This window comes from Python bivittatus, unplaced genomic scaffold (genome assembly GCF_059951505.1).
Source record: "Python bivittatus isolate LINGU-HERP-01145 unplaced genomic scaffold, Pbiv_v1 ctg000330_np1212, whole genome shotgun sequence".
Classification (NCBI taxonomy): Eukaryota; Metazoa; Chordata; class Lepidosauria; order Squamata; family Pythonidae; genus Python; species Python bivittatus.
The window spans coordinates 47535661-47551796 of record NW_028277058.1 but is presented as its reverse complement, the minus strand read 5'-3'; the positions used below and the strand labels follow the sequence as shown (position 1 = coordinate 47551796).

At 37.3% G+C, this 16136-nt stretch overlaps 1 protein-coding gene and 1 long non-coding RNA gene across 7 annotated transcripts in view; one reads left to right on the top strand and one right to left on the bottom strand.

The window, feature by feature from the left end:
• Nucleotides 1–14601, top strand: part of BICD1 (BICD cargo adaptor 1) — a 119587-nt gene extending 104986 nt beyond the window's left edge. For 2 of the 4 annotated variants that reach the window (XM_088141184.1, XM_088141185.1), the window contains one exon: nt 9049–14601. In XM_088141184.1, coding sequence (XP_087997310.1) covers nt 9049–9054 — 6 coding nt within the window. In that variant the 3' untranslated portion in view covers nt 9055–14601. Of the gene's footprint in view, nt 1–168; nt 229–9048 lie in introns of all 4 variants that reach the window. The other 2 variants (XR_015796262.1, XM_088141183.1) reach the window with 2 other exon arrangements.
• The window catches only part of LOC112540951 (uncharacterized), a 31923-nt gene that overhangs the window by 11752 nt on the left and 4035 nt on the right, over nt 1–16136 (bottom strand). The window lies entirely within an intron of this gene.

The following is a 16136-nucleotide window of genomic DNA, read 5'->3' as shown; positions in this document are numbered from 1 at the left end:
GTAGGTAGCAAACTAATTAAAGCACAGGCAAAAGTGTGTGTGTGTGTGTTTTAAAAGAAAAAGGCACTACTAAATAAGCAAATAGGAATCTACAGGGATTAGATGAGCATTAAATATATGTTACATTAGGAAGCTATTTAAATGGTATACCTCCTTCTTCCTTTATAGAGTGGGAAAGGAGATGCCACGCATGAGAAGGCTTCTAAGTCCTATGCTTGACCTCTCCAGGTAGGGCTGAGCCTTTGGAATCTTGAAAAGCTACTGACAGTCAGAACAGGTATGATTTAGGTTAGATGGACCAATCTGCGATGGTATAAGGCAGCTTCCTATTTTCATCACCCAAAGCAAATGTGGGAGGAGCCAGGTAGGGATTGCACCTTCAGAAAGGGTTTTCACCCATGGTAGCTTTCCTACACTGTCTGCCTTGTTGCCCTGGTCAAAATAAACTAACAAAAATTCTCAGGTGCCTGTTTATTCCCAAATCCCATGGGATGAAGAGGTTAATCCAATTACTTGTGCCCCCTGGACTACAGTCTCAACTGGAACTGGGCTCTCTGTGACTGCTTTACATTGATAAGCACATCTGGATCTGAGTGTGGCATTTAAATGTACCATTACTATATCACTAGGGCTTGGGTGGAGGATGAAAGCCCCCTTTTTGTGGTTCCCTCGTCCGAGTGTCCCACTGAAATTCAGTTGTGTGTCATTTTGAAATGGGAAAGTTACAAGCTAAGCTTAACATGGGATTAGCTTCTGTTTTATTTAAAAAAAAAAAGTGCCCCACAAAGCCTTAAAATCCAAGCCCCATCTATGTGCAAGATGGAGTCCCATCTAGCACAGTGTTTCTCAATCTTAGCAACTTTAAAATGAGTAGACTTCAACTCCCAGAATTCCCCAACCAGCTATGCTGGCCGGGGAATTCTGGGAGTTGAAGTCCACTCATCTTAAAGTTGCCAAGGTTGAGAAACACTGATCTAGTGTATTGTGTCTGTCTCCTTCCCCAAAATGATTAATTGTGCCTCCAGCCACCTGTACTATCAGGACCTCTCTATTTAGCTCCTCTCTGATGTAATGAATTCATATTCAGCCTATATCTGAAATATTAGCTGGGCTGAATAATTTTTGGGTAGCATATTATCCTTTTGCCCGATGGATGCATGAAATAGAGCTTCCTGCATCTCGCTGCAGTTTCTGTAATTTATTTACAGGACATTGTTGGAATACTTGGACTGAAAGGAGCAGGGAAACACTATCTCTTAGTGTTAGATCAGGGTTCACTAATCTTGGCCACTGGGGTCATATGCAGTCCTCTGTATAATTACAGAAATTGGAATGATCTTGTGGAATCAAAACACAGGACACAAATGCAGAATAATTGAGGCTTCACTGCAGTGTTTATTGAGCAGTATGTACTGGAGGGGGACCCCACCAGAAGTTAGTGGGAGGCACTCCCCTACAGGCAAAATGGATGCTCTGATATTTATACAGTTCTACAAGAAGGGGAAGGGGGAAAGAATTATATGCATACATATTCATATGATGATGCAGGCATACCTAAATAAGCAATAATTCTCAAGTTACTCTCTGCCCCTCTGTTATCTGCTAGTAAAACAACAGTGTCACAGAGAAGAAGAAACAAATTAGTTCAAGGTGCCAAATGCCAGGAAGAAGGCATCCTCCCTCAGGGCAGATGCCCAGGTTGCTATGGGGATGTTTGTGATAAGGAGTTTACAACTGGCCTGGTTCACATCAGCTTCAAGGATGCTTCCACATTCCTTTATGTTTCAATCTTATTAAGGCGATCCCATTCATCTGAGGCCTCTAAAAACTTGTCTTTTTCACCCAAAGAGTCACCCAAAGATATATTTTTCTCATAGTCCTCTCCCCCCTTTTGACCTTCAGAAAAGGTCAAATTCCAGGAAACAGACAGAAGGAAGGCAAAGCCCAGGCCATTTGTTTCCACCCACCATTAATCTTAAGAAATAACCACATGACAGAAAAAAGATCTCCAATCTTCATTTTAGATCATGCATGGACATGAGACAATAGACCCTGTCCTCAGTGATCCCTACCCCCCACTGCATTTTTATAACAGTTAAATTAAAAATAATCATTTTGTTAAAGGTTTTGTCATCAACAGATCAGAATGAAATCTATCTATCTATCTATCTATCTATCTATCTATCTATCTATCTATCTATCTATCTATCTATCTATCTATCTAATGCAGGGTTTCTTAACCTTGGTGACTTTAAGACGTGTGGACTTCAACTCCCAAAATTCCCCAGCCAGCATATGCTGGCTGGGGAGCCCTGGGAGTTGAAGTCCACACATCTTAAAGTTGCCAAGGTTGAGAAACCTGATCTAATGAATCGACTAAACACTGCAGTCCCAACAAACCCATTTGTTCTGGCAGGACTTGCTGGGAAAATTACAGTGGTGCCCAAGAAAATGAGGGCCAGATCAGAAGAGCAAACATAATCTGAGGATGAACACATACTCAAACATGGAATAGTGGTGTTACAGAGAAATGGATTCTAGCTGAAAGTTAGGAAAAACTTCCTAATAATAGAATAGACCATGGAACCAGTGACAGAGAGATGATGGATTCCTCTTAATTAGATAAATTCAAACTGAAGCTGGAAAAGTAATCTGGGATGGTATTCCTGAGCAGGATTGGAATAAAAAATCATTATGTCAGGATGGGGAACAAGTATCACTCTTGTCTATTTCCAGCTACCAATCAGAAAAGCCAATCAGAAAAGCTGCAAGTTTTGTAAACAGTCCAGTGAGAATCCTTATTTGTTAATACATATGTTAACAGTAAAAATAAGAATATGGTGTTTAGATGACCCATGCAAGCAGTCTTCTTCAATCTTTTGTTCTCCAAATCTGTTGGACTTATTTTTTAACACCATACTAATTTCTAGCTAGAAATTATGGGAGTTGAAATTCAAAACAGCCGGAAGGCATCGGTTGAGGGGGACTATAAGGAGGTGTGTTCTTCTAGTGTTCCCTCCCCTGGCCGTATTTTATGTTTCTTCTAACTTTATCAATAAATAACTGATACAAATAGCTGCAACTTCTAGGTGCTAATAAACATTTTATTGTTTAGTCACTTTTATGAACTTGTTTGCAAAGATGCAGTGAAAATGATACAGTACGCATATACCCACCACTTAATGAGTTGGAAATCTTGTTTAGAAATATTTGACTCTTTTCTAAGATCAAGTGGTTCCCTCATAATCCTTGAGGGGAATTGAACTAATGCATTTCTTTCCTTATCTTTTGTGGTGAATAAGGTTTTGTGCAACATTCTTGTTCAATGATAGGATAGGAGATACTTTGTGGATAGTGTCTCTAACTATTTCCATGCTTATGTACCATGCCATACATGGAATTGAGTGACTGATTATCTCCTATCAAGTTGTTGACTCTTAGCGACCACATAGATAGATTTTCTCCACGATGTTTTGTTCCTAACCTGGTCTTGCAGGTCTTCTTATACATGGAAGGTTCTAAAATACTCCAAAGGATTTTTTTTTTAAGTTGACTAGCATGAACTAGTTTTCATGAATGCTCAGGGAAGCCCTATCTTATTGCCCCAAACCTGAAGCTGATACTGCAGCTTCAGATATGTATTTATTTATTAAACAAATTTACATGGCCATCTATCTAACTAATGGAACTCTAGGGATGATATTGCACTGCAGTCTCATTTGAGAACTTCAGAACAGGAGATTGTAAGACCATCCTATTGTTTGGCAAGTGCTTTATACTTTTGTCTACACAAGAAAGTAATAGTTATATTGCTATATTCTGTATGTTTTATTACAATTAAACTTCCAGAATCTTAGCAGTTATGTTTATGATTTAGACATATTTGTTCAAAATGTTCTAAAGAACTACAAAATAGATTCTTCAATCTATCTTGGATATGCACTGAGAGAAGAAGACTTCTCTGAGGGATCGGCAGAGCCTTTTTTGGGTGTGGGGGCAAGATGGGTAATTGCTCTGGAATCATGGACCAAGCAGGCCTCAGCTAAAATATGGTTCATGTGCTAAGTGCTGAAATAATGAAATCAATCAATACTTTTCATTCAATATGCCAAAATTAGTCAGTTCCTAAAATGTGATTTCCCCATACTTTCCTGTTCCCTGAGCTGTTGACTTCAGGCCACAAAAAAAGAAAAAAACCCATAGGAAAAAATACCAAGACAAGATGCAATGTGAAGAAAGTAGGAAAGAGGAGATTACCTCAAATGAATAATTTGCCACCAAAATTCTCACAACCTTAAAAAGGCCATTAGGATTGGTGAATCTGCCACGCTTAACCACTCCATGTTTGATCTCATCTTGTACTACATGACAGTATAATCCTCTCAATTACTGATCCTTGCTTTGCAGTTTAATATGGTTATTTCAGCACTTCCCTCTCTGACAAAAGACAATTTCAATAAGGTTCAAAAAAGGATACTTCAAAAATAATATGAAAACATGAATTTAACACTTCCAAACGTTACACACTGGACTGCAAAATGAAATAATTTGAGGAACTTACTCAATTGTCACTTTTGGTGCAAAAAGGAAAATGTATATGCTTTTCTGTGGTTTTTTTCCTTGCACTGTTTCCTTTTGTTCTTTAAATTTCTTTTCTTTGGCAACTAACTTGAAAAGAACTTGGGGTATTTTATCACAATAGAGTTCCAAGGGTTTATAAGTAATAGAATATGCTATATTCCTGGAAAATATATTATTGTGCATGAGCACTTCACAGGCCTAAAGTTGAAGTGGGAAGATACCCCGATTGAAAGAATTTAAAAGAATGTGAGATAATAGGCTTATATATAGAGTAGTTGGTAAACATCAGTGGATCTGGTGTGTCTTAATTGCTTAATCTTCATGGCTTCTCTTCGCTTGCTTCATTATTATATGAGCAGAGTTATTATTTAATATTGCTAGGCTACATTTTCTGCCAAAGCGGCATTCTAAGCAACATACAACCATAATATGCACACTGACATTTGCAGAAATGTCACAGACATTTGGAAGCTTTTTCATTCAAGACAGATGGGGGTTAGAAAAAAAAAGAGGAAGGAGTTTTAAAAAGTCAGTTTATTGATTCATTCATTCATTCATTCATGCAACTTGTATACCACTGAGTCCCACAGGATTCTTAGCAGCTAACAACACTGTATGTGTCTAAACATCCAGGCTAAGATAAACAATGAAAAGTAAAAATAAATATCCAGTCAATCAGCAGACATTGTATGGAAGAACTCAGTTTTGAGATCTTCTAAAATGGAATAAGGTGGGAGTAAGTCTAATTCCAACAAACATGTAGCACCTCTGAGCTTCAGCTCTTCTAATATCATGGAAATTGGCTACTATCAGTAATCTCTCCCAGGAAAACTGGATTGGTCAGGTTGATTCTGGTTAGAGAATGTGGTCCTGAAGATATGTGGGTACCATATACCCAAATAGCTATATGGGACCCACCATAGCCATATGGGTCTGTATAGGTCAAAACTGCCACTATGAAATGCGCCCAGAAGCATATTAGGGCGTCAGTTTGGGGGCCATAGCATAGGTATAATGTGCTCTCAGCAAGAAATGCCAGATAATGAAGAGGCCCCTACATTCTGCACCAATTGAAGCTTGTGATGGTCATTAAAGACAGGCCCATATAGAGACCATTATGGTAGTCCAACTGAGTAGTGATGAGCGAAAGTGGCAAATGTTGCCAAAAAGAAGAAAGAAAAGAAAAAACAGCATTTATATCTGACTATAGGTCACACTGCTAGTCCTGAAGGTACTAGATGGAATTGAAAGGACTCAGAATACATATTAAGTAATAACATGCTAATCAAAACCCCACATTCTCCAGGGTTCATTGCTCTGGTTTGAGGACATAATTTGTACACTGAGACAGATATTGATGTAGGGTTGCATATATGAAAATTGCACAGTCTCTGAAACCAAATGTCAGCCAGAGACGGAGGATGGAGGGGAAGAGCCACACTTTGTTCTATGCTACTATCATTTAGTGCTCACAAGAGGTAGCTGTATAACATTTTTTTCCCAGAAGTCATACACATTTAGCCCATGAAAGTTTGCCCATGTATTTATTTCTTAGTATTGCCACTTTTGATATATTGACTTGATTCTTGATATAAATTATCAGCTAGAACAGGGGTGGGAAGCTCATAGCTATTTGTGGCTCCCAAGATTGTACCCAAAGTTTGGGAGCAACATGACTGAAGTGGGACAATGCATTTTAGTCCAACTTTGGACTGGTTTAAAGGATAGAGATGGGAACTTCTGAAGGCCTATTGCTTCATCCCCACTCTTAAAACCTGCTAGAAGGCTAAAAAATTGGAAGACAATAATTTAGCCCATCTAACATTCTAATGATGTCGCAGTGTCACTTGACTACCGCCTGGAGCTCCTTGGAAGGTCAGGAGGCTGAATTGTGGCAGGATCATTAGGCTCGTATGTCTAGCCAGCTCTACCTCTCTGGGCAACCTTGATTACAGATCAGGTTATCAGATCATGATAATGGTTATCTCATGCTTACAAATGTGACTCCATCCCAGTGTCTGAACCCTTCCTACTGGCAACTGGTTCCCTGCTTTATCTTGCATGGAGAAATGAACCTGAATGGGAGTGGCTTTGGAGCAGGGGTGTGGCTTACCTTCCTCTGAAGCTTTGTCTCTTGACATCTGCCCTGCCAGAGGTGTTCCTTGGATAGGATCCAATTCCTACCTGTCTTCCAGGGCTAACTTTAGAGGCACACCTAGTTCAATACAAGCCAGTTGTGTTTTTGCTGAATATTTTTATCTGTCTAGACTTATTTTTCTTATAAATGCTATATGTACATTTAGTAACTGCACAGTAGGCAGACATTTCATGTTCCACCCTCCAAAATTGTATATTGGCATGTGAGAAAACCACATTTCTGCACATCACATAGTTGTTAAAGGTCAAAAAACATATGCCGGGGAAAAAATTGGAAGCTGCATTTTGAATAAGCTCACATTTCGCATTGTAAAGTTGTTAATTGGCTATGTTGTTCTTTGTAACTATCCTACATTTTTATCTTCATCTCTTTGGTTTAACATATGCCACAGTCCATTCTTTCTCATTTGGGCAAAAGCAAACTGATACAGGAATACATTTTTAAATGTTTCTGTTCCTTTAAACTTGCAACATTATAGCATATGTTAATTTTAGCTCTGCTAATTTTCATAATATTTGTGCTTTAAAAATATTAAGTCACTGGGAGCTTGCTCCAGACTTCTAGTTCCCTACTGACATTAGCAGCTGGAAAGCAGTGATCTATTTCCATCCTTCAGTGATGGGCTAATCAGTGAACAAGAGTGGGCAGGGGTCCTAGAGCACCACGGGCTGCCTTGTGAAGAACGAAGGGCCGCATGCAGCCTGGGGGTTGTTCACCTGCAGCTTAAAGTGGTGCGATCCATAATATCAACTGGTAACTTTTCCAATGGTTAGATTTCCTGGAAGTGAGTTTTGCCGCAATAGGTCTATTTTTATTTTTTTTATTATGTGAACAAGAAAGAAGACAAAGGAGGGGGGAAATAGCCCACAAAACTATACCAAACAATACTACAGATGTATTCTTTTTCATGTTGCAGAATTAACAATTCAATGTTTTTATTTAATAGAAAAAAAGAGAATTTAAGTTTTTAACCTCAGACATGCAGTCCACATTTCTAAAGTGTTCTAAATAGAGGTCCTGTTGGTAAAATGCTTCCTGAAATACAAAAGAGAGCTCTTCAGACCACTGCATTATTCATGGAGAATTTGTTTCATTCCCACTTAATAGTGAAGGTAGTGTTGTAGTCATAAATGTGTGTAATATCCATTTCTGCGATCCTCCTGTTAGTTTCTAATCCATCGATATACAGTTCAGAATAATAAAATTAGGCCTAAAAACCAGTGAATCTTCCAGAACAAAATTAATGTGTGAAATAACTGCTGTCCAAAAGGAGCAACTATAAGAAATCATATGAACCAATGTTGCATTTTGGGTATCACTGCACCCACAAATGTCTTCCTGAAAAGATGTGTCCAATGAATGCAAAATAATGCAGATAATTTAAAATGCATAGAAGTGTGACATACAGATCTGAAGCAGACATTCCATTTCCATGCTTCCCTGTACCTTTAACATCTAATTTAGAGTGTTTTAATTGTCTGTTAAAAATAATGGTGACAGTTTTATTACTTGGTAAAGAACATGTAAAGTCCTCTAGTGGTAGATCAGGCTGTGAAGCACTTTAGATGCTGACCAATATTTACATGTCCACAAGGGTTTCAACTGAAGATATTGCCACTTCATAATGTTTGGCAAATGATCCTTAGTTGCACTATGTCGATAACACATTTCAAAATTGTTCATACTCCTGGGACTTCTTAGAACAGCAGCAACAACAAAAAATGCTTCTCTTATTTGCAAACATCTGATTTTGAACATCTGGGCTAAATCAACCTTCCCATCTATCACAGAATAGTTTAGGGGCCTGTTTAAATTGAATTTACATTATATAATTTCTTCCGGTTTCATTATAAATATGGCGCTGTTGGTTTTGATTCTCATGAAGATGGATCAGTGTTTGTCTTCTATAAGCACATATGGTTGCTACATATCATTTAAGAATTACAGGTAGTCCTAAGAACAAGGTCTGTTCCCAAGGTCTGTCCCTAAGATGAATTTGTATGTAAGCTGGAACAGTATTATTGTATAATACTGTATAAGTAGTATTGTGCAATGAACTTGAACCATTGTGTATTTAACTCAAATCATTGTATATTTAAGTCAAATTTGGCTACAGTAGGCTCCATTCTTAACTATGGGTCATCTGTAACCTAGGTGTTCTTAACCCAGGGACTACCTGTATAGGTATATGCAGAATAATTAAAATACCATCAAGGCACAGAGCAGCACTGGTCCCCATGAAAACAGTTTTCCTCTTTGCACACGTCTTACTTTGCCATGTATTTTAAATAGTAACTTTTTCATTCCAGTCCTGATGTAGCTCTTCCAGAAGAACAGCCACATTCCAGCTCTCAGTGTGCCCCCGTCAGCTGTCTACTTAAGCCTCCTCCTTAACCTTGTTCTTCATATGCAACCTAAGAGTTGGGGGGAAATCTCACAACACAGACTGAACTCAAGTTCTCACAGCAAAGGTACAGTTTGTATCAAGGAACCAGTAAGCATGACTGCCTCATTGAGTCCAGACACATATCTACGGTCTTAACAAAGGAAGGCATGGGAAGAGCTTAAAGCACAGTGTCCAGATGGCTGAAGATCTTTGAAGTTCCTCTGGGTGCATCACGTGATCATAACTACAGAATGGAAGTCAAACTTGTTCCTCCCAGTTATTTGGCTAGGACTACTAATGTGCTTGGAACCTAGATTCCTACTGAAGCAAAGAGAAGAAAGTATGCTACAAATCTTATTTTGCCCATTCAGCTCAAGTTACTGACTCCACATTTCCTTTCTGTTGTTTAAATGGTGTTTTATATTTTTTTCTGACATATTTGCACCAAAAAGTATGGTTATTAGAAATGATGTGCAGATGGTTTGTTCCACTTTTTTAAAGTAATACAGAAATACTTTACATTGAGATTTGTTTTTTCAGTTAGGATTTTTTTTTAATTTTTTAAATTTAAAAATGTATATATTTTATTTGAAGATAGCTTGCCTTGGGCAAAATGCACCCTGGTGTTTTGTTTGTATTATTGCACAACATTGTGGAAAATATGTTGAAATGGAATGTGTAGATGGGGGTGTTGCAGAAGAAGTTGGGCGTGCCGAAATGGCATCAAACTAAATAGGCACACGATAAAGCACTTAAACTGCATTGATTTTAACAGAATTCTGGCATGCCTAATTTTCTCTGAATTGTGTCTTTTGACTGGTACTACTCTGCTGCATTGGAATTGTTTACAAACTTGTTTTATACAATATTAGCTGCTGGTTCCTTTATACCTTTAACTTGATTAAGCCTGAAAAGGGTTTTATTGAATAATATATGCATAATTGTTTCCTTGTGCTTACTTTTGTGTTTCAGGGTAGAATTTTGTTTTAAGGATCTCTTCCTTCCTTCTGGACAAGCTAATGACTTGGTGCTTTTTTCTGTTTGGTATCCAGACAAAAAATTCAAATTAACTTGAAGTAAACATACTGTGTTTTATGATCATTTAAAAGTCCAGGATAATTTTCACTTATTACTCCCAAATCCAGTGTTATCAGACTAGGACCTTACCTTGGTAAAACCAAGTGGTGGTGGGAGCGTTAATCAGATGAATCAATATTAATGCATTTGGTGGTAAATTTAGCAACAGAAGTGGGATTGGTATCTTGGACTGAAGATAATAGGTTTAGATTCGTGTTTTAGGGGATTGTCCAAACTGTCAGCAATTTTTATTCTAGCCCATTCCATAACAAATAACTCAGGTCAGAGTACACAGGTTGTTCCTGCATCGCTTGGCATTCTTCCTTCAAGAATTTCCCCAGTAAATTTGAGAAATACTGGGTACAAAAGAAAATGAAGGATAAATTACATTATTCTGCACAATGTTCAGAAGCAAGATGGATTACTCACTAGATTTCAAGTTATAATTTTGAGCCTTCTGCTGGGTTTCTCAGTTATACTGTTACCAATTTCACCTGTGAGCAGAATTCTTATTCTCAATCAGATAGCCTTAATACATTACAGTAAGGAAGGCCTGAACAGATCCAGGTCCCTTTGTTCCACCTCTGCAGTGCTGATATGAACTACAAGACAGAAATTATAAGATATCTGGCAATATCTTCTCTCTCCATTCTAAAAGATATCAGATCAGCTGGGATAAATTGACATCAGCCCCCTGAATCTTAAAGAAAAAGCTCCTTCTTAAAATTTAAACCAAAAAGGGGGAAGCGGGAGGGGAGACCTCAGCCAAGGAAACCATAAAGTCTAAGTGGCCATCTTTGTGCCTAATAATAAATATCATTGCAAAACTAGTAAACAAGGTGCTAAAAACAGGATAAGCCTAATCAGCAATTGATGTACTGTGGAGCAGATGAATTTTTGCCAGGAGACATTGGTCAAGTTACCAGTGAAGTCCACAAACTACTTGAAAGCAACCTCCTGTGCCCCTAGTGACAAGTAATTAGTATGATAGGGAATTAACTAGATGGAAATACATTGAGTTTAAATGACCTCTGTGTGACAGTCCAAATCATATACAGCTCTGTTGGTAGAGCCATAGGAGCTAATTGCACTCATTTACGTCTTTCTATGTTGCTTATCTCGTGCTATATTTAACATTTTAATGCTTTACTTTATTGGCAGCCCCTAAGGCTGCCATGGCCAACTTTAGAGAGGGGTTACACGAACAGCTAGCTATTAAGCAGAAGTATCTGGTTGAACTGAGAGGTCCTCAAGAGTGCCAGAAACTTCAAACATTCACCTCACTTTAACAGCCATCCTAAACTTGATATTGTTGTTTTTGAAGTGGTGGGGTCGCCATCCAGGAGCAAAGGTTGCAGTTAACGTTGGTGAACACTAAAAAGAGACCTATGGAGAGTTTTGTTGTAGTTTTGCTTGTGGATAATGCAAATTACTTTATTCATGTTGTTTTCCAAGAGAGAAGCACATGATTTCTTAGCCAGTGAAATCAAGAGGCCTTAAAAGTGCTTAGCAATGATCAGATCATACCTTCACTTTGATTTGTATTCTATTAATGAACGATTCCCACTCTCCCAATGTATACCTCAGAATATCTGTTAGATCAAACTGTCTCTGTAACTGAGCTGGGCCCATATAGGTCCTACAACATATGCTATGCTACAGTGTGACTCTTATTCTTGCCATATTTTGGAACCATGTTTTGCAAAAAATACTATTTAAATGATTTCAGGCTGCAGTCCTATGAATGCTGACTTGGGGAAAGGCTCTGGTGAAAAGTAAAAAAAAAATGCAGTTGCTTGGACATAAATTCCACTTACTGCTGAGGAGGTTGTGGGCTCATACCTGAGTAACAGTGCTAAAAATACCAGGTTCTATTTAATATCGGTTACACATCATAACTGGGAACATCATCATCATGAAATGTCTATTTTCAGAGTGTTCAAAATGCTGGAATATATAGTCAGCCATATTGCCTGAGACTTTATTTTTTAAATTTTGGGGAATAATTTTAAACATTTGAATATCAAAAGTATAGGTCCAGTCCAGAGAAAGGCAAGCATACGCATTCCCATTTAAATCCAGAAACAGATGGGAATGAACACATATTCATTCACAAGATGAAGAGTGATGCAGGGAGAGAATCTGCTATGTATTTGCACATACATGCACACATTTAAACTGGCTTAGCTGGATATGGAAACATCCAATATCAGCCTTCGTTAGGAAGATGTGGACTTTTGTACGCCTTTATTTTTTTTTCTTGTCTGCAGCAGTGGTGAATTTGCGTATATAAAACAGACACATCCAGATCTTTACTATTATGCCAAGTGATGACTTGCTGAAAACTCAAGATCTAGAAAGTGCTCAAACCAAATGAGAAAATGACTGAATGTTACAAAGAAAGTAATGGTATTCAGAAGGCCTCTTAATAAAAATTCATAGTTATTCATTCTTTGGAAGGAATCTTTTAGCAATGAGAAAGTCCATTAAAAAAAGAGCATTTTCTAAACAAGGTTATAGTCTACCCAACATTTTTGTTTAACTGAATTTAAACAAAAATTTTTTTGTTTTACTGGAATTAGTAACCCAGGACTATGCCTAACTGCACGGAGTAGGGTGAATCTTTTATTAATAGTTAGGGTCTAATATTAAGCAATTCTTTTATCACTGAAGCCAATAAAGCCTCAATCTGCTACTAATCCCTAATGAAGGTACAAATGATTCCGTAATTGGTTCTTTTATTTCATGATTTGTACAGCTACCCCATTTTAAATTATTTTTCCTTGTTTATAAATTATTTATTTTAACGTTCCAAGTGCTGAGATGCTACATTAAAAGCACAGTGATTTCCTTATTTATATCTTGTCTTAAAGTCATGTTTTGTTCTTCAACATTTTCTCCAGTTTTCTGTCTGTTAAAACCGAATGAGACAGAGTATTCAGAAATTTTCTGGCATTTTACATTTTTTTGGAATAATCCTGTGTATAAAATAAATAAATAAAAAAGAAAGAAAGCAATTAATTGCATTGGCCTCAGGGCAGAATGCATCTGAATATGCAATATATTAAAAAGCTTGCATGACATAATTTCATGTACCCTTTTCAATCATCTATAATAAAGCTAGAGGATTTTTATTTCATGAGATTACTCTTTCTCTGTTCCTGCATATTGGAAATGCAAGGCCAATATAACTTCATCAAGAGCCATATTACCTAAGACATCAATGTATTTTAATCTCACTGCTACAGAGCTCTTGAAAATCCTCTCAATTAAATTTGAAGGCAACAGAGTGATAATTGACAACATATGAAGGACAAAATGGATATTACTGTGCTATTTTAATTTGCTATCAGACTCTGGAAGTATAGGGGCCTTGTTTTTCAAATAGCATCTTTACATGAAAAAATACCTGCTGCCCATTATTATGCACTAACAAAAACAGTAGTGGCATTTTTTTATATTTTGCAGCATAAATAATTTCTGTTTTGTTGAAACTTTGATTTCATTATTAAAATTGTTTTGGAATTTGTCAAGCGTTTGATACAAGTGGAATAATTTTGCTGACCAGCTATGCATGTTTGGTGAGGAGAAGAAATAAGAATAATCTAGCTTTTAAAAATTTATTCATGGGTATGGCTTTGTGTACCATATCTCTGAATAAATGAAAGTGCACCTCACTAGTTTTTGATCTAGTGTTTCAAACCCTTTGGTTTGACTGTTAAACGGTTAATTCAACTGATCCTTTGTCAAAAATACTTTAAATCCTGATGTTTTGTGACTTTTGTAATCTCTGAATGTTTCCCTTTGCATGAATATCCTTAACTAATCAACCACACAAAAAATGTATTGTGTTATATTCCAAATGGTTTTGAAATGCTGGTGAAGTTTGTGTTAAACATGATTGTATAATTACATCTGCCTGCTGTAAAGGTTGGCTATTTCTAAACTGAACTGAAATTCTGTTATAATATTTTGAAGTTGAATGGTTATTTCTAGATGGTGAAGAATACAAATAGATGTGCTCAATGATTTAAAGCCTGGATGTTAGGAATTCTGCTCTTCTGTTGCAGCCACTGGTTTTAAGGAAAGTATATTGACTACTTCTCAATTCCAAAACCACATGCTACGAAACCTCTGAAATAATTGCCATGTTAAACCCTCTTCCATTCTATCTTTATATCTCTAGACAATCCTAGATGAATTGCTCTGAGAGGGAATCATGTGCTTGTACACATTTGATATGATAATTCAGCTTGAATGGTTGGAAATTAAGACACTCCAGAACAGAATAAATTAAATTAGGAGCTTATATACTGATTCTTTCTTACATCATTATGTTCAATTAAAATTATGATGTAATGCATAATTATCCCACTAAATAAATGGGCCATCTTTTGTTCACTGAACTGGTCTGTCTCTTTTTAATGAGTTCCTGCATATTCATGACCCCTCTGCCAATGAAGAAAGAAAAAGGAATATATATGCAAAAATCCACGGGACATCAGAATTCACCAAGATCTTTGCAATACACCATCAGCTAATGTTTGCGGATCTGATTTATTCTACTTTTACTAAGGTTTCAGATATGTGATCAGAAAAAGAGATGCATTTTTAAGGGCTGGACTTTCCAGCTGATAGATCAGCCAGAATCAAAACAACACAGCTAATCCTTAATCCTGATGTAGATAAATTAAATATAGCCTGAATGTGGCTTGCACAAAACTCTCACCTTCTTCTCCTAAGCTCATGTCATACAGATTCCTCTTGCAAGGAATCCCCTTTTTCTTGTCCAGGAGAAAACTGGGAGGAATTGCTTTCCACCATCTGTTGTCAGACAAAGGGCAGAACTTCAGCAGTGTTGAAGCTTTTCCTTTTAGAATAGTGTTTCTCAACCGTGGCAAGTTTAAGATGGGTGGATTTCAACTCTCAGAATTCCCCAGCCAGCAAGGCTGGCTGGGGAATTCTGAGAGTTGAAGTCCACCCACCTTAAATTTGCCAAGGTCGAGAAACGCTGTTTTAGAAAGTCCGGCCTTTTCCTTATCTGGCCTGCTGGAAGGAGCAGTTGGCAAAATCCAGCCCTAACCCCACCTTGTTATTACTCTCAACTGATATACTACTCTTAATTGGCGAATTACAGAGCAGTTAACCAAGATTAAAAAATACGGACCCAAAAAGCAAGACATTAAAAACAATGTTAAACAGCATCCATTCAAAATCAGTGAGAGCTTATGTATCAAAAGGACTGGGGTGAAAAGCTGCATCTTGTATCATCAGTAGCTGGCAAGGCAGGACAGATCTCCAAGGGCAGGGAATTCTGGTGAGACTGCAGAAACTGAGAAGCCCCTTTGAAGGTCAATATTTCCCAGATCCTGTTTGCTGGTGGCATCCTACAAGATCTGAAAGGTGGTGGTGATAAATACTTGCCATTTATAAGGCCATTTAGAGCCTTATCAATCAACAAGAGTACTCTGATGAGTTCCTTAATTCAAAATATTTCAGATTCCCAAGTTATGTGAAGTTATGTCATACTGTAACTCAAGTTTCTGTCTACTCTGGAAAGTAGGAAACTTCAAGAATCGTTCAGGGATGAATATTACACCAAAGATTTCAGATAAGCAGTTCTGAACAAGGGTTTGAAAAGAAAATCTCCTGCTAAGTGTGATCATAACTTCAATAACTTCAAGTTATGTTTCATCATTATTGATAGGCTTGTGGAATAATATAATTTTAAAATACCTTTTGTGCTTTGTAGCTATGCATTTAAAAGGAGCAGACCAGGGTGGAAACAGAAAGAAACAAAATAATGATAGCTCAGCTCCCATAACACATTAGGCTAGCTATGGATCGGTGTATCATGGAAATCTAGAAAATGGAATTATTTGAATAAACCATGGTTCAGCAAGTGCATAGAGCGAATGACTGTGTTCAGTATGA